The sequence below is a fragment of the Myxine glutinosa genome, chromosome 5, assembly GCF_964187855.1.
Source record: "Myxine glutinosa chromosome 5, kmMyxGlut1.1, whole genome shotgun sequence".
In the NCBI taxonomy this organism is placed as follows: Eukaryota; Metazoa; Chordata; class Myxini; order Myxiniformes; family Myxinidae; genus Myxine; species Myxine glutinosa.
Genome location: NC_136265.1, coordinates 93,831,394 through 93,858,406, shown reverse-complemented (window position 1 = coordinate 93,858,406; position 27,013 = coordinate 93,831,394). Strand labels below are relative to the sequence as shown.

The 27,013-nt window shown below is 45.7% G+C and overlaps 1 protein-coding gene across 4 annotated transcripts in view; it reads right to left on the bottom strand.

Annotated features, from left to right (window-relative positions):
• LOC137427336 (uncharacterized) overlaps positions 1-27,013 on the bottom strand; it is a 111,995-nt gene that overhangs the window by 35,844 nt on the left and 49,138 nt on the right. For 3 of the 4 annotated variants that reach the window (XM_078777125.1, XM_068116771.2, XM_078777124.1), the window contains one exon: positions 13,023-21,356. In XM_078777125.1, coding sequence (XP_078633251.1) covers positions 20,083-21,356 — 1,274 coding nt within the window. In that variant the 3' untranslated portion in view covers positions 13,023-20,082. Of the gene's footprint in view, positions 1-13,022; positions 21,357-27,013 lie in introns of those variants that run through there. The other variant, XM_078777126.1, reaches the window with a different exon arrangement.

The following is a 27,013-nucleotide window of genomic DNA, read 5'->3' as shown; positions in this document are numbered from 1 at the left end:
GCCGGGATCTGATCACATACTGATTGCATACGACATGGGGAGTCATGCGGTTGGTTGAGACGTCTATCCCGGATCTTTTGAAGCAGTTGCAGTTTTTCTGAAGCAGATCCTTTAATTTTACGGAGGGGCGTGAAATCCCCATGATCAGACATGGATGGTACATGAAGGATGCATGTAGGAGGAGAGCTTTGGGCTGCAGGTTCTACACTCCGTTTTCTTTTGGGCATGCTTGCTGTCGATGTCTACCATCACTGTTAAATGACAAATAAGAAATCACGAATGATGTTAAAAGTGCCTGTGAAAGGAGGCTCTGAGTTTTCAGTGAGGTAACAGAGGTTCTGAGTCATGTTCTACACTAGGGTACTTTTTAGCTGACTAAACCATGTTTAGTGGCATCAAAAGTGCTAATAGCTAAAACATCTAAATTCTTCCACACTAACGTTAGCTATCTAGGCCAATGAAACATTGTGCTAAGTTACTGTAGCTAGCTCAGCTGTCGTGCCTCTTTCTGGTTCAATTCATATACAGAAGTCAACAGATATGTCTCATGTTTGGCATTAACAAAAGTTTAAGTTACACCGACATTAGGAACATACTGTACATAGATGAGGCTAGCTTTAACGTTAGCTAACATGGTGCTAGCTGGCTCAGCTGTTATTCTGCCTGTTTATGATTTCATGCAGAAACTGAAGTCAAGAGTGTGAGTAACATTATAGTTAGCATCTTACCTGGCTAGATTGGAGGATGAATACCAAGAACAACACACAGATGGAATGGAAGACTGAACTTTCAACTGAGGTATTCAATAACATCAACGTTACCAATTGATACGAGCGCGCGACATTACCAATTGATACGAGCGCGCGAGCGCGCATGTTACATGGATGGAAATGTAAAATGGCAGCTATAGCAGCACTAATTTGGATCTCTAGTCTGTCATTTCTGCACTGTGATTGGATAACATAAAAAAATATGTTTGGGAGTTAACAGCAGGAGTTGGTAGATTTTACGTGGGCTGGGTGAGAAACCTTTAAATAAGCAAGTGAAAATCTCTCGCAATACAAAGTCAATGGTGGGAAGAAAAGTTGAGTGGTACCAATGTTACTGCCAATGTCCCGCCCCTATGCAAGACTCAGGAGCATCTTGTTGACATTTAACCTTGAAAATACCTGGGTTTAGACCCCTTATGTACCATGTTAAGTTATCTGCAGTATTAACGTATCCTTATCATTTGTAAAACTGATTATTTTGTAATTACAGCATTAATATGCATACTAGTATACCATAGACACATGTAATCATGTTATGAATAGTTCTATCATGATCTATGCCCTTCAAAACATGGGTCTAGACACCTTCATTTTTCAATTATCTGCAATATTGGCTGAGATATGTCAAAAATCGTTTTTTTGATAATGGCAGCAGTAATTTGCATAAAAATGGTATGTGGGACATTTTTTCAGCTTGGGGCCATAGCTAGTCATTTTCTACACATTTTTTCCAATCTAGAAACACTGATTAGAAGTATATCTCCGGGGGGTGCAGGGGGACCTAGTCTTCCTACTAGACTATATGTATTTTATCTTATGCACGTATATGTATTTTATTCTATGCACGTATATGTATTTTATTCTATGCATGTATATGTATTTTATTTTATGCACGTATATGTGTTTTATTTCATGTACGCTATTTTATTTTACGTATGTACATGTATTTTATTTCATGTATGCTATTTTATTTTACGTATTGTTACAGACGTGGCTTGGATGTTATTTACCGAGCGGTTTTGGTATGACCACGTCTGCACAAGATTATACTCGAACGTTGACTAGTCGCGCTATGCTAGGGCAATGAAGGAAAAGGACACACGGCTGGGTTTCAAATGACACGACTCCAAGGGTTCAGTTCTCAAGACCTCCGGAGGAGATTATATTCGTTACGGAAGGTCAGATTACAGGGACGAGAGGGACAGCAAAGGAAGATAGGCACTTAGACACAACCTTATATTAACCCCAACAGACGACAGGTAAACGGGACAAGGCTGACTCACACGGGGATTGATGGCAGGAAAGCGGGTATCGATGGCTCCAGGTGCACCTGGGCTCAGGGCAGGATCGACTCGGTCCAAAAGATGCAGGAGGTCTCTCAGCGCTCGGAGGTGGCTCTCTTGGCTTCTCAAGGCTCAAGCTCGGGGCGCATCTGACGTCACGTCCGCTACGTGGCCGCCTATATCCGGCGGGGAGTGACACGCCCTCGGCTCGTTAGCTCCGCCTCGTGGAATCGGCACGTTGCTTCTCATTGGGTGCGTGCGGGGGGGGTTACCGGCTCCGCCCCTGACGAGGAGCTGACAAGGAGCCCCTTCGTGGTAACCCCGTGGAGCGCATGGTCCGGAGCGTCGTTGTTGTTGTAATTGTTGTTGATGGCGGCTAACCGAGCCCGTGGGAGGACGCACACTCCCCCCCCGCGCAGCGCCGTGCCCCTCTGTTGTTGTAGACGGGGAAGAAGATGGGAGGAGGTATGGGAAAGGTCCTAAACTCACTACTGGTGCCATATAATCACATTCTGGTGCAACGAAGAGTCATAATTAATGGAAACGAGGCCTTAACTGACATAGACTAAGAATAACTAGCAAGATGTCCGAAAGTTGTCTACATGTGGTGCGGTGGACCTGGGCACGACATTTAATGGGGGAAAAAGGGGAAGGTCGGTTCTACAGAGTGTTGTTTACAGACAATGGGACTAGGGAATGGGGGATTGGGGATAGTTGGGGAGTATTGGGGAAAATAGGGGAATATTTACAAGCGGATATGGAGGCCAAATTCCATATTCGCAACATTGCACCCTTCTCTACCCTCGGGGCGTCCCGACCCGATAAATTTTTACCTACTTTAGTGTGGCACGCAATGTAGTTCCCTCTACTATTAACTCTACCCTGAGTGCGACAGTTTTACAGATATTCACAAATGAGTAAATATGTCCCCCTGCGACGTTGCACCCTTCTCCTCACAGAAACACACCCACAGGATAACCGAATCCGGAAAGAATCCTCAAACTAAACATACAGCCGGTAGGGAGCATTATTTACACGACTACGCTGATATTTACACTACGATCCAGGACCTGTTTTTGGAGGAACACATGCAGATGTTATGCATAGAGAGAGCACGCTTGCCAGCATCGATACACCAACCCACGAGTGCTCTGTGGCCTACGGCCTTTAATAATGTGCAGAGCACCCCTTTCCAAGCATCAAGCACCACCCCATCACACAGTGAGCACCATCCGGTGCACCAATAAAGTGTTTATGAATCATTGTGTGGCTGCTGCTGGTCTTGCCTTCGTGTGGTGCACTTGGCCTTCTTACTTCTTTTCAAAAATAAAGAAAGGCGCCAACCGCGTCCATTTCTATATTGTGGCCGTCAGGGGGCCAACTGTTAGTGGTTCACCTGTTTGGCATAGGTGCCACGTTGACCCATAGGTCCATCCATGGGTGGTGCTTGGCCGCAAAAGAACTGCGGTCCATTGTGGGTGGCCACAAACATTGCGGTCCATATGGTGTATCGATCCAAGCAGCAAGCAGCGAAAGTGCAGGCCCACAACTGCGAAGCCAGCACCTCTCTCTCCTCTCTCTCTACCCCAAAGCCAGATCCTCGGCGGTGGGAGACAAAAGAAGCAGACAAGTGAGTAAGGTGGTAAGGGCGCAAAAGTGCACGCAATACAAGGTGATGCACACTGGGGGCACATGGGAACCAGGTGAGACAGGTACGTTCCTATCGTACGCCCCCCCCACCAGGTAACCTACATGGCCCCTCCCTTACCCCCTTACTGTATCCACAAAACACAACACTACCCATAAACATCTATTTTACAAATCAACAAACATCCCTACTGTCTTCCCCGTTCCTCCCATAAACCAAATTCGTCTTCTCTCCCTCCTAACCAATCAAATTTGCCATTTTCAACTCTCATCAAAATTTGCCATTTTCAACTCAACATCAAAATTTGCCATTACCAATTCATCATCAGTCCCTCCTAGGGAGGGAGAGATGGAATCACCCCAATGTCTCATCCACGTCGTGATGCGTCTCACAAATCCACAGCAATCTCATTTCCTGCAACAAAACAAAGAAAACACAGGTGTGGAGTCATCATCATCACCACAGGTAAGTGGCTGCGTATGGTGCGACAGGTTCATCAATCCTAACTATTTCCTAAGTGACTTTAACAACTTTACACTACCCGGGGTCTTTCTCCGGCCAAACCATTGGCCCTCTTACACTATGGGTTCTAAAAACCAATTCCCATTGGCCAAACTGTGGTGCTCTTCAATTTGGGGTCTCACTCCCCCGATTCATCTCCCGGTGCCCTCGCACAATTTCTGGGCTGTGGCGTGTACCTCTCCCAGTGGGTCTACCCACCTGCACACCTCCACCACTGCAGTTGCCTCCGAGCTTACCTGCTCCTCACCCTAACCTAACTACCTGGGGAAGGCCCTCTGGCACTCTCCCCACTCGGTGCCCTCTCTGGCACTGGGCTACCCGGGTCCATCCTCCGGATCCTCGGGCCCCATCCACAACTCTACCGGCTCCCAGAGCCCGCCTGCGGCCTCACCTGGCCGACATCCTCACAGTGGTGGAGTGCCCAACCAACTACACACACTAACAGGCTACACGCCCAGCCATTTCCACAACACTAATGCACCCATTCACAACACCATTCTGCAACCGCACCCCAAATGCCAATATCCAACCACAATTTACCTGTACCCTCTACCTAACACTTACACTACCCGCCCCGGGTACTCGTGAAAGGGGTCCACTCTTCCCCCATCCACACCTTCGCACCATGCACACCACTCCGTACCACTTACTCCAACTCTCTCCACACACCTGTACTTGCACACCTGTGCTCTCACACCTGGTGCCACCTGCACCCTTCTCTCCCCAAGCGCATTCGCGCTGATCCACAACACTCACTACTCATACACTGTTCCACACACCTATCCAGTTGCACACCTGTGCAATCACACCTGTTCAATTCTCACACACACGGCATCATCTCAGCTAACTACTCCCTTCTGAAACTTGCGCTTCCCAGTCGTCCCTTTAAACTATTGCGCTCCCTCGTCATTATCATCCACACTAATCTACCTGCGTCCCCACTACAGGTATCAGTCACTAACTAAACTTAACGTCACCTAATGTCATCTTCGCTAGATCCCTACACACCATATCCTAACCCACCCGGGCTAGTTTTCACTGCCATACACCCCATAAGCTATTGCTCCTTTGCCCCCCAACTGTGAGGGATGGTGGATTTGCCATCCCACCACATCGGGGGTCTCTCACTACCAATTTTGCACATCAAATTTCAACAAATTAAAAATTTGCCAATCACTGCCCATCATCTGCCAATCACTACTGCCAATCCCTTGCCAATCATCAAATTTTGTTTTTCTCTAATTTTGGGTCCAAAACACTAACCTCATCACCCAGTCGACTCACTAATACCTCTCGGTGCGCCAATCCCTGTCCAAAGCCCGGCTTCGTAAAGCCAAGCAATGGATGCTGGTTGTTTTGTGCCAGCAGCTGGATGCGTCCGGCACTCGGTGCAGGGACGGGGGCTTACCCGGGCCGAGATCCCACGCATCACCTCGGCGTGGAGCCATCCAATGTCCCGATCTCGACCTGCCGGCACGTCTCAACAAAACGTGGTCGCCATAACGACCCTTCCTATCGGCCTGCCCGCTCCACCGAGTGGAGCACGGACGCGGCCGTTCAAAGCGAGGCCCAGCACGCACCGAGGGCCCGATTCGGCTATAAGTCGTTCTAAACTCTACCCCGTCTAACATCGATGCTTCACCTGGACGCTTACACCCCGCAGCCCGTTCCTTGCTCACACATCCAGCCGTGCCCATGCTCCTCGTACCTTTCCTTACACACCCAGGTACACCCATTCCACTCACAGCCTTGGTCACACACCTGACCACCGAACACTTTGGCACACATTCGTTGTTCGCACACCTCACCAATACACCTCTTCGCGCCCCCTCCTCGGTCACCTCCTCTGTGACAATCACAGGTGTGTCCTCATTCACACACCCAACCACGTGCCTCACCACCAACTCCAGCGTGCATTCCCACTCACGCTCTACCATTCCAGGTGTGCATCCTTCCATCCCAGGTGTACATCCTCGCTCACCTGTCACAACTAACTCACGCTCCATGTCACTCTCACTACTTTCACCTCCATTCTTGACAGCGCACTCACCCTCACTCTTGACAGCGTACTCTTTCCTCATGCACCTGTCCGTCACACACCTTTCTCGCGCACACTCTCCAGTTACACCCTCTGTAACACTCACCACAGGTGGACACTCTTCCTTACTTCTGACAGCGCACTCTTTCCTCATGCACCTGTCCGTCACACACCTTTCTCGCGCACACTCTCCCGTTACACCCTCTGTAACACTCACCACAGGTGGACACTCTTCCTTACTTCTGACAGCGCACTCTTTCCTCATGCACCTGTCCGTCACACACCTTTCTCGCGCACACTCTTGCGCACACTCTCCCGTCACACCCTCTGTAACACTCACCACCCCGCGCTTCCACGTGCTCCCTCGCACACGCGCTACGACCGACTCACTCTCGCCAGCACACTCACTCCTTGGCACGCACTTTTTCCTCACACACCCCAGAGTCGGACTTTCTTGCACACCTCATTTTTCGCACACCAGACCTGTCGCACACTTCACCAACGGCCTCTCACGAACACCCGGGTCTATCTCGACCCCCAAGCTTCTTAAATCCCCTGGCGCATCATACGCACGACCATATTGGTCACCACTTACACCGGGTCCTCTTCCTCTTCGCTTCTCCTCCATCACCTGCGAATCCCTCATCCGGTTAATGAGCACATCATCACGATCCAAACACAGACTTTGGACCAATTCTTTTATCTCCTCTTTTATCTCTTTCTTATCCCCTCTCCGTCGCTTCTTAATTTCGTTCATCCCTTCTTCCACTTCTTCTAATTTGTGCTTCACCTCTTTTATTCCCCGGTACGTCTCCTCAAGCTCGTCCTCCAAGGCTACCTTGACCGTTTCCATGTGCGTCCTCACCTGCCGGTCCTTCGTCTCCATTACCTCTACCACCTCGTCCAACCTCGTTGTCAGTCCCTCACGTACCATCTGACATTCCCTCTTCGTCGCTATCAAGTCGTCTTTTAGTTCTTTCTGTGTCACTTTTAACCCTCCTAATACCGCAGTGTTCCTTTGAACCTGCTTCGTTAGTCCTTTTTGTCCCTCCGTCAGCTGTTCCACCTCCTGCGTCAGGACCTCTATGCCCCCTTGTAACTTTACAGTCCCCTTTCTCACCTCCTTCTCCATGTGCTCCTTACAGTGCCTCACCTCCTCGCGCACTCCTCCGACCTCCTCACTCACTCCTCTTCTGATCTCCTCTCCCATCACTTGCATCTCCTGCCCAGATGCCACCCTCATCTGCTCCATTTCCTCCCTGTGAGCATCCAGTTTGGTTTCTACCCCCATTCTGACCCCCTCTATCTGCTGCCCCATTTGGTTAACTTCCCTTTCCGCTTGGTCCCTCATGTCCCTCAATTTGCCTTCCATGGTGTTTTCTAACCCCTCTAACCCTTTTTGCATCCCTTCCATTTGATTCTCTTGAGCGGCCATTCTGTTTTCTACCCCCGTTAACCCCTCCTGTATTTCCCCTAATCTATCGTCTAATTTCCCAAATTTCATGTCTAATCCCTTAAAATTATTGTCTAATCCCTTAAAATTATTGTCTAATCCCTCACTGGTACCCCTCGCTTCGTCCCTCATTACCCCCATTTGGTTTCCCATTACCCCCAATCGCTCACTCCGAGCCCTCGCTTCGTCCCTCATTACCCACAATTGCTCACCCTGAGCATCCATCCGGTTCCCCATTACCCCCAATTGCTCATTCTGAGCCTCCATCCGGTTTCCCAACCGCTCACCCAATCGCTCAATTTGGCTCTCCATACTCATCTGTACAGCTGCCTGTAACTGCGCAATGAGGGCCTGCATGTCAATCGGCTGCATGTTAAAGCCCGTTGATACAGCGGGCTCGGCTACCACGCGCTCTTGCGAGGCGCCATTTTGCGCGCCCGCTACTTCGTGCGTGACGGCGCTATTTTGCGAACCTGCCGCCCTCACTGCTTCGCTCTCCTCTTGTCCCTCAATTTGGTCCTGGATCGACCCTACCTCACTCTCCTTTACCGGACCCCAGCTGTCTTGATCCGCCATAGCGCGACTTTCAAAATTCGGTTTTTTTATTTTCGTAAAACAAATTCAAATTTCGCCGTTATAATTTCGCGCGGGAAACGCGCTCCGAATCGATTCTACTTGTTACAAATTTGGGCCTAATAACGCGCGGGAAACGCGCTCCGAATCGATTCTACTTGTTACAAATTTGGGCCTAATAAATTTAGTCCCGGGTTCGAATTCCACTCCTCGACACCAATTGTTACAGACGTGGCTTGGATGTTATTTACCGAGCGGTTTTGGTATGACCACGTCTGCACAAGATTATACTCGAACGTTGACTAGTCGCGCTATGCTAGGGCAATGAAGGAAAAGGACACACGGCTGGGTTTCAAATGACACGACTCCAAGGGTTCAGTTCTCAAGACCTCCGGAGGAGATTATATTCGTTACGGAAGGTCAGATTACAGGGACGAGAGGGACAGCAAAGGAAGATAGGCACTTAGACACAACCTTATATTAACCCCAACAGACGACAGGTAAACGGGACAAGGCTGACTCACACGGGGATTGATGGCAGGAAAGCGGGTATCGATGGCTCCAGGTGCACCTGGGCTCAGGGCAGGATCGACTCGGTCCAAAAGATGCAGGAGGTCTCTCAGCGCTCGGAGGTGGCTCTCTTGGCTTCTCAAGGCTCAAGCTCGGGGCGCATCTGACGTCACGTCCGCTACGTGGCCGCCTATATCCGGCGGGGAGTGACACGCCCTCGGCTCGTTAGCTCCGCCTCGTGGAATCGGCACGTTGCTTCTCATTGGGTGCGTGCGGGGGGGGTTACCGGCTCCACCCCTGACGAGGAGCTGACAAGGAGCCCCTTCGTGGTAACCCCGTGGAGCGCATGGTCCGGAGCGTCGTTGTTGTTGTAATTGTTGTTGATGGCGGCTAACCGAGCCCGTGGGAGGACGCACACTCCCCCCCCGCGCAGCGCCGTGCCCCTCTGTTGTTGTAGACGGGGAAGAAGATGGGAGGAGGTATGGGAAAGGTCCTAAACTCACTACTGGTGCCATATAATCACATTCTGGTGCAACGAAGAGTCATAATTAATGGAAACGAGGCCTTAACTGACATAGACTAAGAATAACTAGCAAGATGTCCGAAAGTTGTCTACATGTGGTGCGGTGGACCTGGGCACGACATTTAATGGGGGAAAAAGGAGAAGGTCGGTTCTACAGAGTGTTGTTTACAGACAATGGGACTAGGGAATGGGGGATTGGGGATAGTTGGGGAGTATTGGGGAAAATAGGGGAATATTTACAAGCGGATATGGAGGCCAAATTCCATATTCGCAACAGTATGTATATGTAATTTATTTTGTGTACATATATGCATTTTATTTTATGTACGCATATGGATTTTATTTAATGCATATATACATGTTGTTAAGTTTATGAGGGAAGGTAAGAGAATACAGCTGGAAAGGTACAATTGTATAGAAATAGTATGGACTGTGCGTCGTGTCGGAGCAACGGGATTGTGAGGGAGCTTGGACTACTGGGCTCTTTGGTGGGCTGGAGGCCGCGCTGTATTTTCCGAAGTGGAAGAGAAACGACGAGGGCCGAATCGCCTCATCCCCGATCGCCTTTGACGGGCGGCGTTGCCACCATTTATTGGCGCTGCCCGCTTGGTGGGTCTGGCGCTTCGCCAATTGCCAATCCTTCAGGATCGATTTTGGGGCCAGTTGAGTGTGCCGGACGGTGAACTTTTATTTTGTTACCTCTCCCTGTGTGCATGTTTGCAACTGAGTGCAGGTACCTCAAGTTAGCATTTTTACATCAGCCTTATTTTTCATTCCATGCCTTTATTTTGTTTTAATTGTTATTGTACATTTTTATGTCTTTTTCTTGCTTTGGGTTTCGGTTAAAATCAGTGTTTCATGTAGTCAAACGCCCATGTCTCTTCCATCTCGCACGCGCAATAACCACCATAATCGGGAGGTCGCCTTGGGAGTTGAGGCTGGTTCGGCTCATCCGTCCAAGGCTGGTGTTAACTAGCTACGGACGCTACTATTTTATGTACGTATATTCATTTTATTTTATGTACGTACATGTATTTTATTTTGTTTGGATTAAAGTTTCGATAATGGATTAAATAAAAGTCAAATAACTAATAAAGATTATACTCAAGCACAAAATGTTTGGAAGAAGTTTAAAACAAAGAACCTTGGGGAATATCACGATTTGTATCTTAAAACTGATGTTCTTTTATTGGCTGATGCATTTGAGACTTTTAGAACAGACCGTCATAATAAAAAATCCTCTGGTTTAGACCCCGCTCATTATTACACAGCCCCAAGATTGGCTTGGAGTGCCATGTTAAAAATGACCAAACAGGATTTGTAATTAATCGGTGATGTTGATATGTTGTTGATGATGGAGAAGGCTAAAAGAGGAGGAATATCTCAAGTATGTTCAAAGAGATATGCCAAAGCAAATAATAAATATCTTCCTAACTGTGATACTAAAAAAGATAGTTCTTACTTGATGTATTATGATGCTAATAATCTTCATAGATGGGCTATGTCTCAATCTCTACCTTGTGGAAAACTTAAATCGGTAAAAGAAAAGAATTATGAAAAAGTTTTACAAGACATCGTTATATCTTCTCAAAAATAATTAGATAAAGCTAAAGTTGGGTATTATTTTGAGGTTGATTTAAAATATCCAGAAGAACTCCACAACAAACACAAAAGACCTGCCTTATGCCCCTGATAAAGAAAGTCCAACAAAAGAATGGCTCAGCAGTTGTCAACAATCATTTTTTACGACAGGCAAACCAACAGAAAAACCACTTGCTACAAACAACAACAACAACAACAACAGGCATTTTAAGGCCATTTTCCCTGCGAGAGCGGGGGTTAGCCTTGCAGGCCCCATGACAATCTTCTCCATTTTGCCCTATTTTCTGCATCCCCCCTTGTTAACCCCCTTGCCCGCATTTCTTCTTCCACCACCTTTAGCCAAGCCTTTCTCGGTCTTCCTCGTCCTCTACTTCCTTCGACATTCATTTCCATCACTCTTCTCAACCAGTCACTTTCATCCTTCCTCAACACATGACCAAACCATCTCAACCTGTTTCTCTTCACAGCATCCATCACAGGCTCTATTCCCATCATATTTCGCAATTCATCATTTGTCTTCCTCTCTCTCGACGATACTCCACACATCCACCGAACCATTCGCATTTCCACCTTTCGTTGCTGCTCTATGTTCATTACCCATGTCTCGCTCCCATAAATCAACACTTCTCACACATGCAGCGTAAACCTTTCCCTTCAGCTTCAACGACACTCCCCTCCTCGTCGGCATGCCACTCAGTTCCCAAAACTTCTTCCATGCACATCTCACTCCAGCAACTGTTGCCGAGTCTGATCCATCTTCTCCATTCAGCATATCTCCAAGGTAGCAAAATGTTTTCACACCTTCCAGCTTCACGCCGTCTCCAACATCCAACTCAACATTTCCTTCATCTGCAGCTCCCTCTGTGCACACCTTACATTTGAATGTAGCTGCCACACTGGTTAATGACCCTCTCAGACCACTATATTTTTGATGAACCCACTCAGCGCACATTGTACATTGAATGGAGTTCACTCCGACACCATTCCTGCACACAGCAACTTCCCAGTTCTTTCCACCTCACCACATGCTGTACCACTTGCCATCACCTTCGTCTTTCCCATATTCACCTTCAGACCTTTTGTCTCCATACATTCCTTCCACTTGTTCATCTTTTCCTTCAGTCCATCCATACTCTCCCCAATGAACACCAGATAATCTGCATACACCAACTCCCACGGTAAACCCTCGTTCCGAGCATTGGGGAATATCAATGGGGAATTATTATAATAAAAACCACTTACTACATTACATAATAAAGGGAATTATGTTTTACATCAAAGTAATTTAAGACAATATTAATCTGCTGGTTTGATAGTGAAGAAAATTCATAGAATTTTAGAATGAAAACAAAGTCATTGGTTAAAGACCTACATTGATTTTACTACAAAGATGAGAACAGAGGCAAAGACAGATTTTGAGAAGGACTTTTATAAATCGATCAATAATACTGTGTTTGGAAAACTATGGAAAATGTTAGGAATAGACAAAACATAAGACTTGCTACATCTGGGAAACAAGCATCTAAACTAATTAATAAACCGAGTTTTCAAAGAGTGGAGGAGTTTTCAGAGAACTGAGCCAGAGGAGGTCTCGAGCAAGGCAAAGGAGGCTATCCTATCTGCTTACCTCACGCCGGTGGCTGCTGCAGGCGCGACTCCGCGCCATCTTGTGTGCTTCCCGCGTGGTGACTCGGAGTTCCAACGACAACGAGACTCCTTATTTTTATTTAATCTTTCCCCGTGTGTGATTTTTGTCTGGGTGGAGACGTCTCACTGTAGGAGTTCTTTTAACTCAACTTTTATTTTGCCGTGTTTGCCTTTCATTAAATTTATTATTGTGGCATTTTTCATTTGTCGTGTTTCTGTGTTTGTGGGTTCAAGTATAAGCCCCGTGAGCAAAGTGCAGGCAAGCACTTTGGTTCCTTTACCCGCACACGAAGGAATGAACTGCCAGTTTCGGGAATTCGCCTCTGCAGTAAGATCGATCGGCTATCCGTCATACAGCGGTGTTGACCGCCGGGCTGACAGGACAATATTTATGGACAACATGTCCTGTCTATTGTTTGACAGGTGAAACAAATGTAGGACAGGAGGCAGAAGGATATTTAATCAGTAATATTTATTAATACCTGCGGTCTCCCTTTAAAACACTAAAACTGAATAAATGAAACACTCAATGATTTTCCAAAAAATCCCCAAATAATAAAATATCAATGTCACAAATATCAATGCAGCTAAGAATTCACTCACGACTTTTTAGGTTGGAACTGATCTCATGTAACTAGATCGTAAAATAAACTTCAGGAGGTTACAAATGGGTGAAGGGGGTCGGTTGTAAACATGTTCAAAACAGTTTTGTCCAATGGGTGTGCACAGGTTGGTATCCGACCGGCTAGTTGCGTCGCAAGTCCTCAGACGGTGAGCTTGGTAGCACCGAACAATACAGATGAATCCGTGTCCACAGATCAAGATGAACGATGTTAAATTATTTCAGTACATGCTGTTAAGGACCACATGTACTTGGCAACAGGGTGAGGAGAGACAGTGAAGGAATAGGCATGTTGCTGTCTCGATGCAGCAAGCGAGGAGATGCCTGCTTGGAAGTCATCTCTGAGCCAAGGCAATTCGTCGAGTACTGGCCAGTAGATAAGAGCGAACCCCTTTGGGTGAATCTCGTTCTTTAGTCGGGGCTTTGGAGTAGCGGAACCAGTCCTGATTCACATGCAGCACTCCCAATTCCCTCTTTGCTGGATGAGCCGGATTTTAAAATGCATTCTGCCACAAGAGGTGCAAGATAGAGCCTTTGCTGCTCTCAGTTCACATCTCCTTTCCTCCTGCCTACCACACACTCGTTGCTAATTTATCACTCTTGTACAAAGTCACTCACGGGTGGTGTGGCCCACCCCGTGCAGGTGGGTCCAAGCTGTTTTTCATTCCACAGTCCATGCCTGTCTTCGGTAAAGTTAAATTTTAGTGTTGTGGATTCCCAAGGCCTCTGGTCAAAGCCTTCTCATATGGTGTTGATCTTGCAGAGGCAAATTCAACCTTAGCTGATTCGGTGTGACCTGACCACAACTTTCTTCAAAGTATATCCAAATTCCTTTAAATGAAAACATTTATTTTACCCAGTGCAAAAACCTTTCCCCCACATTACAAGTTATCGGGTTGAAGGATGCCTGACAATTATGTTTCACTGCTTTATAATTATTCTGATGAAAAATGCAATTAACTTTCATCTGCAATTATATTTTATACCATTCTGCAACAATGCATGTTGATGAAACTCCAGAATTGCGTATTTCATAAATTAAAATGAGTACATGACTTTTTTGAGGATACTTAAAATGAGAATTCAATTGTAAAGACAAATCTGCACACAAAATCCTTTCATTTGAAACTAATTAAATAATACAACGATCACAGAACATGGTCATTTGACCTGATTCAGATGAGCAGAACTTAAGTGTCTTTACTGCCCGTAAAGAGACTCTTCTGCTAGTAAAGTAAGTACTCCCAGGGCTGCAGATCCTAAAGGCTGTCGGCTCAGTGTACACAAAGCCATTCTGATTTCTCATTGGAAGATTGCCTGAAGGACGACATTATTTTCACAAACTACATTTGTAGAGGCATTCGCCATTGTAAATTCTCCTGTGTGTTTCAAGGTGGGCTAATTGCGTGAATAATTTTCCGCAAGTTGTGTAATTGTATGAGCAACAACAACAACAACATGCATTTTAAAGGCCATTTTCCCTGCTAGAGCGGGGGTTAGCCTTGCGGTCCCCATGACAATCTTCTCCATTTTGCCCTATTTTCTGCATCTCTCCTTGTTAACCCCCTTGCCCGCATTTATTCTTCCACCATCTTTAGCCAAGACTTTTTCGGTCTTCCCCGTCCTCTGCTTCCTTCTACATTCATTTCCATCACTCTTCTCAACCAGTCACTTTCATCCTTCCTCAACACATGACCAAACCATCTCAACCTGTTCCTCTTCACAGCATCAATCACAGGCTCTATTCCCATCATCTTTCGCAATGCATCATTTGTCTGCCTCTCTCTCAACGATACTCCACACATCCACCGAACCATTCGCATTTCCACCCTTTCCAACCTTCGTTGCTGCTCTACGTTTATTACCCATGTCTCGCTCCCATAAATCATAACACTTCTCACACATGCAGCATACACCTTTCCCGTCAGTTTCAACGACACACCCCTCATCATCAGCACGCCACCCAGTTCCCGAAGCTTCTTCCATGCACATCTCACTCGAGCAACCGTTGCTCGTACACGCGCGCGCGTCGCGTTGCGTTGCAGTAATTGTATGAGCGCTCACCATTATTACTCCTCGTGTGTGTCATGACCTTATGAAGGTCGTACTCAATTGTGAATTATCGTGTGTTTTAAGGCGAGACGATTGAGTGAAACATTTGCTGCAGCTTGTAAATCCGTAAGAACATTCTCTCGTCTGATTTATCAAGTGTTTTGTGCTTGCATGATATAATTAAGGATTTTCTACACATTTTACATTTGTACAGACAGACAATCTCCTTGTTGCCAATATTCTTTCTCCCCATTGTCATTTTTACCTCTGCCGCCAATGGTGGATGGAGGTTATGTTTTCACCCCTGTCTGTCTATTTGTGAACAGGATATCTCAAAAAGTTATGGACGGATTCGGACTGCGCGACAGCAGGTTGGCTGCACGACAAGGAAGAATTGTTTGAGTTGTGGTGGAGATTTGAATCCAGATGCGGATATGAGAATGTTTTAAGTGATTCTTCTTCATTGAGTGATAGGGCCAAAAACGATATATAACAGGATATTTCAAAAAGTTGTGGATGACTTATGACAAAACGAGGTGGATGAGTTGATTAGACAAGAACAAGTCGATTTGATTTTGGTTCAGGTCTGGATCTGGCCTATCAGTGGGATACAAAACAAATTGTTCAGCGTGGCGGAGGGTAAGCTCCCTACAGTGTTGTTCTAGTTTTTTTATTTTGTAAACATATTCGAGGCTCATGGAAGAGCTAGTACTAGTACAATGAACGGACTAGGACGCAACAGGACAAAGGTAACAGCATAGAGAGGGGGGAAACACCAACAGCAGAGCTGAAGGCCAAGACAGATGGAGGCAAACAAGCAATGGGTGTGGGAAAGAATTGGGAAGAGGGGGAGCAGGAGAGGATGCACAAAGCGGACAAGGTGGATACAGAAGGGACATCTCAGGAGGGAAAATGGGAATTGGATCGAGGGATGATTGAGGATGGGAGGGGGTTTAACAAGGGTAGAAAAGATCATGCATAGTTTTGGAATGGGGATGATCTGAGATGGTGGTGAACAGCTGCCTTGAAGATCTGGAGGGAAGAATCAGATTGGATATGAAGTGGACGTTGGTTCTACAAGTGAGAAGAAATAGGAACGAACGAGTGGAGGTGAGCAGTGATCCTCTATTTAGGTAGTTTCACCTGAAGGGGATGGTCGGGAATGGGGGAGGGGAAAAGGGGTGGGGAAGACAAATACCAATACACGGATAGAGCAGAGGGTGCAATACCAGAAATAGGGAGGGAGGGCATGTCTGCATTGGGAAGTGATAGGCCAGAGACTCAGCTTCATTTTGTTTTTGTTTTGTATACAAGATTGAGGCTCCTGTAAGAGCTAACATTGATCACAAAAAGACAAAGTGACACATAAAACATATGATAAAGGGAGCAGGAGACAAGATGGAGAGCAGGGACATCAGGAGATCTGGGGAAGGGAGAGGAGGCATGGGAAGGGGAGGGGTGGGAAAGGTAAAAACAAAACCAAAAAAAAAAACACATGGACACTGCTCGGACTTCCAGGAAAGAAGTCGGTATTTCAAAAAAGTGGATCTGGGGTGAATTAACAGGGGTAGAAGAGATCAAGGTTTTGAATGAGGGAAGATAAGAGATGGTGGTGAACAGATGTTTTAAAGACCTGGAGGGAGGAGTGGGATTGAAGAGAGTGAGGGAGTTTGTTCCAGAGGTGGGAGGAAAGAGGAATGAAAGAGTGAAGGTGAATCGAGAGTCTTGATTTTGGCAGTTTAACCAGCAGGGGGATGCTGGCAGATCTTTTGCGACCTGCAGGAATATTTGGGGGACAGAGCTGGGGTAGCTAGGCCGGAGAGGAGTCGGCAGAAGACAGAAAGACCACCAACCTGCCTGCGGTGAGTAATTGAAAGGCCCTCGGAGTTAGCTTCATCGCAGGAGATTCCAATGATTATGAAAGCTTTGGTTTCAACAGCGTGAAGCCGAGCTTGGTGTGAGGCAGGAGCACTTGCCCATTGGGGAGAGCAGTATTCCATTGAGCTGCGCATGAAAGCCTTGAATGTGGTGAGGAGCTCAGGTGTGCCAAGGAAGGACTTTGCACGACGGAGGATGCCCAGTCGGCGACTGGCTTTGGAGGCCAGCTTGGAAATGTGGTTTTCCCAGGAAAGATCATGGCAGATAGTGAGACCCAAAAGCTTGAGTGACAGAACTTCTTGAAGAGGATTGTTGAGAAAGTAGATGGGAGGGTTGTCCAGTCAGTCTTTTCGGAGAGACATAGTGAGAGTAAGATTTGTCAGGATTGAAAGACATATTCCACTTGTTTGACCAGTCTGTGATATTGTCCAGGTCTGCAGAGAGTGAGGAGGCTGCAGACTGCTGATCTGAGGGATGAGGAATGGAGCGGACAAAAGTGGCGTCATCAGCAAAGAGATAGAGAGGATTTTCCAGAGAGTCGAAGAGATCATTGAGGAAGACCAGAAAAAGCACAGGGCCCAGAACACTGCCTTGGGGAACTCCAACCTGAACAGGAAGGGGAGATGAGAGAAAACCATTCAGGGCCACATGTTGACTACGACCAGAGAGGAAGTCCGCAAGCCATGCGTGGAGATTTTCATGGATACCATAGGAGGAGAGTTTGGTGAGTAGAGCGGGGTGCCAGACCGTATCGAAGGCACGTGATATGTCAAAGGAGACAGCTCTAATTTCCTGTTTGGCATTGAGGACCTCCATCCATTGTTGAGACAGCAGAAGCAGCATGTCATTGTGGAAGATTCCAATGATCTTTAAGTCCTTGGTTTCCACGGCGTCAAGCTGAATAAGATCTGAGGCATGGGGAATCAGCCCAAAGAAGAGAGCAGTACTCCATCAAGATTCAGATGAAGGCCTTGCAGGTGGATAAGAGCTCAGGTGTGCCAAGGAAGGACTTCGCACGACGGAGGATGCCCAGTTGGCCGCGAGCTTTGGAGGCCAACTTAGAAATGTGGCTTGCCCAAGAAAGATCATGGCTTGTGAGACCCAGGAGTTTGAATGACTGAACCTCATCAAGAGGATTGTTAAGAAAGTAGACAGGAGGGTTTGCCAGATGGTCCTTTTACTGAGAGAAAGTGAGTGTGTGTGATTTGTTAGGATTTAAAGTTTGACCAGTTTGTGATTTTTTTTAAGGTCTGAAGAGAAGGAAAAGACTGCAGCCTACCTGTCTGAAAGGATGAGGGAATGTAATGGCAGAAGGTAGAGTCATCAGCAAACAGATGAAGAGGATCTTCCAGAGACTCAGTGAGATCATTTATGAAGGTCAGGAATAGCACTGGTCCCATAACACTGCCTTGGGGCACTCCAGCATTGATTGGGAGAGATGAAAGAATTCCATTGAGTGCCACGCGTTGGCTACAAGAGCAGAGGAAGTCAGTCAGCCATATGTAGAGTTGGCCTTGTATGCCATGGGCAGAGAGTCTGGAGAGTAATAAAGGATGCCAAACTGTATCAAACACATAAGATAGGTCCAGAGAGACAGCCCTAATCTCACGTCTGACATTGAGGGCCTCCATTCATTGTTGGGAGAGTCGAAGCAGTATGTCCAAGATGGAGTGATCCGGTCTGAAACCAAATTGGTGATCTGAGATTATGCGGTTGGAGAAAAGGAAGGACATCATATCAACTGCAATGATGCATTCCATGACCTTGCTGATGATTGGAAGTAAGCTGATAGGACTGCAGGAGAGGGAATGAGTTTTTCTTCTTTTTATGTAGTGCAGTGATATTGGTTAATTTCCAAGGAGATGGAAGATAAACTAGTGCAAATGACAGGGTGAAAAGGGCAGAGAACATGCGCAAGAGCAGCAAAGCAGGTTTTTATGACACGTGAGCTGATGCCATCTGGTCCAATAGCAGAGTCTGAGTCAGGTGTTGAAAGAACCCTCTCCACCTTCTCAGGTGCAAATCACATAGTGAAGGAGCAGTTGGGACAGACAGAGAAGGATGGGTACCAAGAGTGAGTGATTGGGGATGCACACAATTGAAGCAAACACACAATTGAGGCATTCACAATTCTGACGAGCGGAATCGGCTGTGGTGCCATTTGAAGAAAGGGAATGGATGGAGGGGGAGCATGTACTGGAGACAGACTAAGAAGGCACCATCAGGTTTTGGAAGAGACAAATTTGAAAGTTGATTATTGAGGTTGGACAGATGTCATTTTCTGCCGCTCCCTGGAGTGGAACCGAACAAAAACCATTTCACAGAATGCACATTTCAATGGGTGTTTCCATTGTGAGTTTTAAAATGTCTTTTGACGTTGCACAAATGAGTGAATGATGTCCTCAAACTATGTATTGGTATGAATGTTCTCCATTTTGTATTACCATGTACATTTTAAGGGTGGATGGATGAATAAAAGACTTTCCACAAATTGTGTATTCCTGCAGGTGTTCTCACGTTGCTCGTTATCTCCATATGCGGGTTTTAGGAAGTGGGAGGAAGTTCTCCCAGAACTCAAAATCTCCACCTCCTTTTTCGGTAAAGGATTATTATTCATGAACCAGATTGAGAAACCTCATTCACATAGCTTCGTTTCAAGGACTCTTTTTTGAATCCCCACTGAACCTTTGACAGCTGCCACTTGCTGCTCATTTGTAGCGTTTTTCCCCGGAATGCTTTTTGAGTGATCAGTAAGGGTTTTCTTGATCATCCTTGTTGCTCCGACCATCACTGGTACAATTTCAGTTTGCTTCAATTTCCAAGTTATCGACCTCATTTTTCAGATCCTGGTATTTGATCATTTTCCTGGATTCTACAGCATTTAGTCCAAAGCCATTGGGAACTGAATGCTCAATCAACAAAACTGGCTTTTTCTTTTTGTGTTTGAGCACTATGTCCTGATCATTCTCCATTGTGAATCGTCATGTGCGTTTTAAGGTGAGATGACTGATTGAAAGATTTCCCACAAATTGTGCATTTGAATGGGCGTTCTCCATTGTGAATTCTCATGTGTGTTTTAAGGGTGGATGACCAATTAAAAGATTTTCCACAAGTTGTACATGCGTATGGGCGTTCTCCGTTGTGAATTGTCATGTGCGATTTAAGGATGGATGACCGATTAAAAGATTTTCCACAACTTGTGCATTCATATGGGCGTTCTCCATTATGAATTATCAGGTGTGATTTGAGGTGAGATGACCGATTGAAAGATTTTCCACAACTTGTGCATTCATATGGGCGTTCTCCATCATGAATTCTCAAGTGTGATTTTAGGTGAGATGGCCGATTGAAAGATTTGCCACAACTTGTGCATTCATATGGGCGTTCTCCATTGTGAATTATCATGTGTATTTTCAAGCTGGATGAATGACTGAAGGATTTTCCACAATTTGTACATTTGTATGGGCGTTCTCCATTGTGAATTGTCATGTGTGTTTTGAGGTTGGATGATCGATTGAAAGATTTTCCACAATTTGTGCATGTGAATGGGCGTTCTCCATTGTGAATTATCATATGCGTCTTCAGGGTAGATGACTGATTAAAAGATTTTCCACAACTTGCGCATTTGTACGGGCGTTCACCATTGTGAATTATCATGTGTGTTTTAAGGGTGGATGACCGATTAAAAGATTTTCCACAATTTGTGCATTTGTATGGGTGTTCACCATTGTGAATCATCATGTGTGTTTTAAGGTGGGACGAATGACTGAAGGATTTTCCACAATTTGTGCATTTGTATGGGCGTTCACCATTGTGTGTTCTCATGTGTGATTTTAGGTTAGATGACTGATTGAAAGATTTTCCACAACTTGAGCATTTGAAAGGGCACTCTCCACTGTGAATCATCAGGTGTTGTCTCAGGCTCGACCACCTTGTAAAAGTTTTCTCACAAACTATGCAATTGTATGGGCATTCTCCACTATGAACTCTCATGTGTATTTTAAGGCTGTCTGAGCGACTGAAAGATTTTTCACAACTTGTGCATTTGTATTGACGTTCACCTTTCTTTCCTTTGTGAGTCTTGTGAAAATTATTCTGTGCAAACATTTCTTCATTCGTTTTCTCTTGTTTGTAAAAAGTCCTCTGGTTGGTTTCACTCGGCGAGTCCTGCAGGTATGTGTTTGCACAGTTCATAAACGTATGTGCAATCTCCCTTGTAGATTCCGTGGATTCACCTGCAAATACATCACATGACCTGTAAAAATCAATCAGATTCACATGACCTGACAGATGTACCCAAACATGTGCATATGTATTTGTTCCCACGACAGAAAAGAAATTTTTTTTATTCTTGATGTAAATATCCAGTCCTGTGCAAAGGTTTGAGTTTTTCCCATTTTATTCATATTCCTACTTTCCAATAAATTCATGGAATTATCAATGATAAGTCATATGTATTTATCTAATATATAAAAGGAGCTCGGCCGCTGTGCCTGGGTCCATATCCGTGTGCGTGTGCAGCGGTCAAAAATTGTCAAAAGCAACAAGCATTCTGAGTATTGCGCTGCAATACATGTCCCCTACCAAAGTTCAAAGTGCCATAACTTTGTCAAAAATGATCGAATATGCAAATTTATGCACGGTTGATGCTGGTTTTCAAACTTGATCTGAGGTATGCTGAGACACATGTGTGTCACGCCTCACCTTGTTGATAAGCCCGCAAGGTCGCTCCGTGGAGCGGCCTGCACGTATTGCACTGTGTGAATTATATAATTACCAACTCACGGTCTGAGGGACTAGCGATTGAAGAGATATCCATTTTTTAAAATGTTTTCGTTTAATTAACGATATCTGCCAAACCACGTGCCCTATCGCAAATTCCAAAAGGACATTTTAGTAGACTGACATGCTGAACAGATCTCTGAAGTTTCCCCTCGATTGGATCAAAAATTAGGGAGGAGCTCGGTTTTAAAGGTTCATGCTTAAAAACGTCATAACTCTGAAACCATGTGACGCATGACGTCATGCTTGCTGACTTCTTTGTTCATCATGGGTATGCGATTTTGCCTGCAAAGTTTGGCCTCGATCTGTTTAGCCGTTGCAGAGAAAAAGGGGTTTTTGTGTTTTCACGAAAAACAATATGGCGGCCGAACCACGTGACCTGCGACATCATAATTACCATTAAAATATTCTACAGACCGAGTCCCCCCTAGGTTGAAAATTTGATCTCAATCGGTCCTATTATTGCAGAGAAAATCTTTTTTAAAGGAAATTAAAACAAAATGGCACTGAGTTAAGGATCATCAGAATTATCAGAATTCCCAAAGTTCAAAGTGCCATAACTTTGTTAATAATGATCGAAACGTCGTGAAGTTCGAACTTGACCTGTAACTTATCATGAGGAAACCATGTACCAAGTTTGAAATCATTAGCATTAAGCGTTTCGAAAAAAAGTCCGGAGAACTGTTCTTTGCATGACGGACTGACGGACTGATGGAATGACGGACGGAGGGACGACGTGCAAACCTATAGTCCCCTCCGGTGTACACCGGCAGGGGACTAATAACAGCACTCCCCACACAATCGGCAGCGTTATCAATCAGATGCTGGGCAATTTGCAAACAGTACGATATAGTAGAGTCAGGTGACGATATATGGGCCGGTTTGAATTTGCAGTTTAAAACAAACAATATTCCTCCTCCATCTTCTTCACTTATTACACCGGTCGGGGACTATAGGTTTGCACTCCGTCCCTCCGTCTGTCAGTCAGTCAGTCAGTCAGTCAGTCTCCCCGTCTGTCAGTCCGTCACACAAAGAACAGTTTTCCGGACTTTTTTTCTTAACTCTTAATGCTAATGATTTCAAACTTGGTACATGGTTTCCTCATGATAAGTTACAGATCAAGTTCGAACTTCACGACGTTTCGATCATTTTTGACAAAGTTATGGCACTTTGAACTTTGGTAATTTCCCCAACAGTTTTCCGGACGACAGACTGCCGGTAGGGGGCATGTATTGCAGCGCAATACTCAGAATGCTTGTTATAATGGTGAGTCTCATTCAATCCCTTTTCTTATATTGATTAGATTCAGAAAACGTTTGTTATATTCAATACTCTTTCTTTCAACATCTATGTTTTATTCATACAACAGTAATATATCGCCCTATCAAAACGCCCTATCATTTGTGTTTCCCACCAACACACTGCCTTTTAAAGCATACGTAAATCTATCTCTATCAGATTGAACATAGCTATTCCCATCAGCGAAGTGACGGGTCTTGTCTTCTCGTTTTTCTAAATTAACAGCTTATATAAATGTGGGTGAAACAAACTGCGAAAGTAAATTTTAAAGTTCATCGAACACATCACCCTGCACAGTGTTCAAGCATCCAGTATGTTTCAATTTTCATAAAGTGGTTTTAAAAATTGATTTAAAATATCTGGAAATTTGGTGTTGTTGAAGTCTCATACATACACCACAACGATACAACGGCCCATTAACATGTCAAAATACTGTTGGACCTCGACATTCGTGGTCCCAACATTCACGAACCCCACGTATTCTTGATTGATAAAATCCGAGCTGCTTCTACATTTGCAGCAATGTGCTTCGTGTATTCACAGTCTTTCGTGAGTGCGAAAAAAACAAAAACATGTCAACCTCGCACATGACACTTTTATTTTTATTTTGGTACACAAGATCGAGGCTCATGTAAGAGCTAACATCAATCACAAAACAACAAACAGACACACAAAACATACAAGAAAGGGAGCGGTAGACAAGATTGGGAGAGAGGGAAGCACACAAGTACAACAGCAGAGAACAGGGACAACGGAAGATCTGTGGGAGGGAGGGGGTTTGGGGGGAGAAGTCAGGGGAAGGCTAGGGGGGGTGGGGGAGGCGGGTGGTAAAGTATAAAACACATGGGCACTGCTGGAACTTCCAGGAAAGAAAAAGGTCGGCATTAAAAAAAAAAAAAAAGGATTTGGGGTGAATTAACGGGGGTAGAAGAGATCAAGGTTTTGGATGGGGGAAAACAAGAGATGGTGGTGAACAGCTGTTTTAAAGACCTGGAGAAAGGAGTGGGATTGAAGAGAGTGAGGGAGTTTGTTCCAGAGGCGGGAGTAAAGAGGAATTAAGGAGTGAAGGTAAGCAGAGAGTCTTGATTTTGGCAATTTCACCAGAAGAGGGTTACTGGCAGATCTTGTGTGACCTGCAGGAATATTTGGGGGACAGAGCACAGATAGAGCTGGGGGAGCAAGGCCGGATAGGAGTCGGTATAAGACAAAGACCACCTACCTGCCTGCGGTGAGTGAGTGAAAGGCCCTCGGAGTTAGCTTTATCGCAGTAGAATCCAATGATTCTGAAAGCTTTGGTTTCAACAGCGTGAAGACGAGCAAGGTGTGAGGCAGGAGTACCAGCCCAGCGGGGAGAACAGTATTCCATTGAGCTGTGGATGAAAGCCTTGTATGTGGTGAGGAGCTCAGGTGTGCCAAGGAAGGACCTCGCACGACAGAGGATGCCCAGTCGGCGACTGGCATTGGAGGCCAGCTTGGAAATATGGTTTTCCCAGGAAAGATCATGGCAGATAGTGGGACCCAAAAGATTGAGTGACAGAACTTCTTGGAGAGGACTGTTCAGAAAGTAGATGGGAGGGTTGGCCAGTCGGTCTTTTCGGGGAGACATAGTAAGAGTGTGAGATTTGTCAGGATTGAAAGAAATAAAAATGAATCTTCTCAAAATAATGAGACTTCTAAAAGAATCTTCCACATGTCACGCATAAAACCACGTGCAGCCACACATAAACCATTTCCCACCAGCCTCGCACATAACGGTTCTCCAAGCAACTTCTGCGCATCACCATAAAGCAGCTGTACATGCGCATAAGCCATCCCCCACCATGCAATTCTGCATTCTTTGAGGGCGCATTCATGGTTATTCATGGGATTTTTTATTTTCCCTTATGAATCACGAACCACCGGGAACCTATCCCCCTTTTTCCCATTGAAACAATGCACCCACAATCACGGATTCGACATTGGTTCGTGGCATTTTCCGGATACCCCCACAAATGTCAGTGTTCGACAGAACTGCAAAACTGGAGGTTTTTGTGAGTGATAAGAAGGCGATTTGTGTTCCACAGTGTCGATTAACTTGTTGATCTCCTCTTCCCTTTATAAGGGGTGAAGTCCAATGGCACCAAGCTCCTGTCCTGCATTAACCACAGCACTCCTCCATTCCCCTCTGTCCTCAGCATACTCTTGACCCACCAACCACCCCCCCCCCCCCTCCCGAATAACATCACCTCTTCATACAATTCTCCCATCTCAACTGCAGTCTACCTCTTTTCCTCCTACCTTGTTCACTCAACCTATCTGCGCCCTTTGCCATTCTCTCTTCCCCGATCCGCCCCACATGTCCAGCCCATCTCAGCCGGCATTTCACCAATCTCCCCGTCAAGCTTATTTGCACTCCAATGTCCTCCCTCAGTTCATCCATTCTCCTTCTATCCACCCTCTTCACTCCCGTAATCCTCCTAACCCTACATTTTGGGTCCTTCCTTCTTTCTTTCTTTTTAATTTCTTTCATGTATGAATCTGTCTCTAACTGCAAAAATCATTTAAGGTGAATTCGATATTATTTTAACGGAAGATGAATACTTTGGTTTGTCCCTGGCGTATGAAAATTTCATTTTTTTTTCTTCTTTTCTTTTTGTCAGAAATTTATAATATTGTTGCAAACACATTGGATAATTTTAGTGTTTCGAAACGATTATAATTTTTGTTTTATGTTGTCTCAAATAAACTTAAACTTAGGATAAAATGACATTAACCCGATAATGCACTATATGGGCCTGGGAGGCCCCGCAGCTTTTTGTTTTGGAATAAGTTTATTATGAAAACATTGATCTGCATGACCTTTCCTGGGAGCTCCTATAAAGTGGTGACACATATTCCTGTGTTTGTAAAAGAAAAAAAAAATTCATTCGGTTTCAAGAAAAACGTTTAATTCATAACTCTACCCCTGATTCACACCCTGCGGGTCTCCAAGGCCCAGTATATTATGGTATGTTATCGGCGTTATTTTCATCTCCCTCATTTGCATGACAATAGTTCTCGTTCCCGTGAATGTTGTAAACACGCACTGAATCCTGTTCATGAGTCACATCTGCGACGTCTTCTTGTCAGTGCAGCTTCCGGTTATCTTGTGCTTTGTGAGTTTTTTCTTGACTTTGCGTTGGTTGTTTTGCCACCTTGACTTTTTGATTCATAGAACTTTAATTTCTTTGAACAAAGATTTGGTTGAATTCAGACCATCGGGCCTTCGGACCATTGGGCCTTCGGACCATTGGGCCGTCGGACCATCGGGCTGGCACCAATGGTCCGAAGGCAACCATTTCGAACCATTGGGCCTTCGAACCATTGGACCTTCGGACCATCGAGCTGGCACCCTCATGCCGGGGGCGAAAATTCGTGAGCGGTCGAGGTCCCTTGTGCAAACATGGCCATGCTATTAATGCAGTGCCCCCTCTGTTCTGGAAATTGCACATTCTGTCAACCTTGGAAGACGACAAGTCGACCTGACTTGACTGCGTGAACGTCAAGTCGCCTATAATCAGCATCGGCGGGCGGCGTGCATACTGTTACGGATTCGTCACTTCTGTTTTTCTGCCGTGGCTCCTCTCGGGGCTCGGAGGTACATCGTGACCAGGGGGTCGGGGAGGAGCACGTAACAATACGTAATATGTGGAACATGTGAACAGGCTGGGGTGCATTGTGGGATATATCGGGATGCCTTGGGCAGCTCGAAGCATGTGCACTGCACAGCACGACACGGCACGCCACATCGCCCACCGCAGGAGCGGAAGGAAAACAACCCGAGACTGGGGGT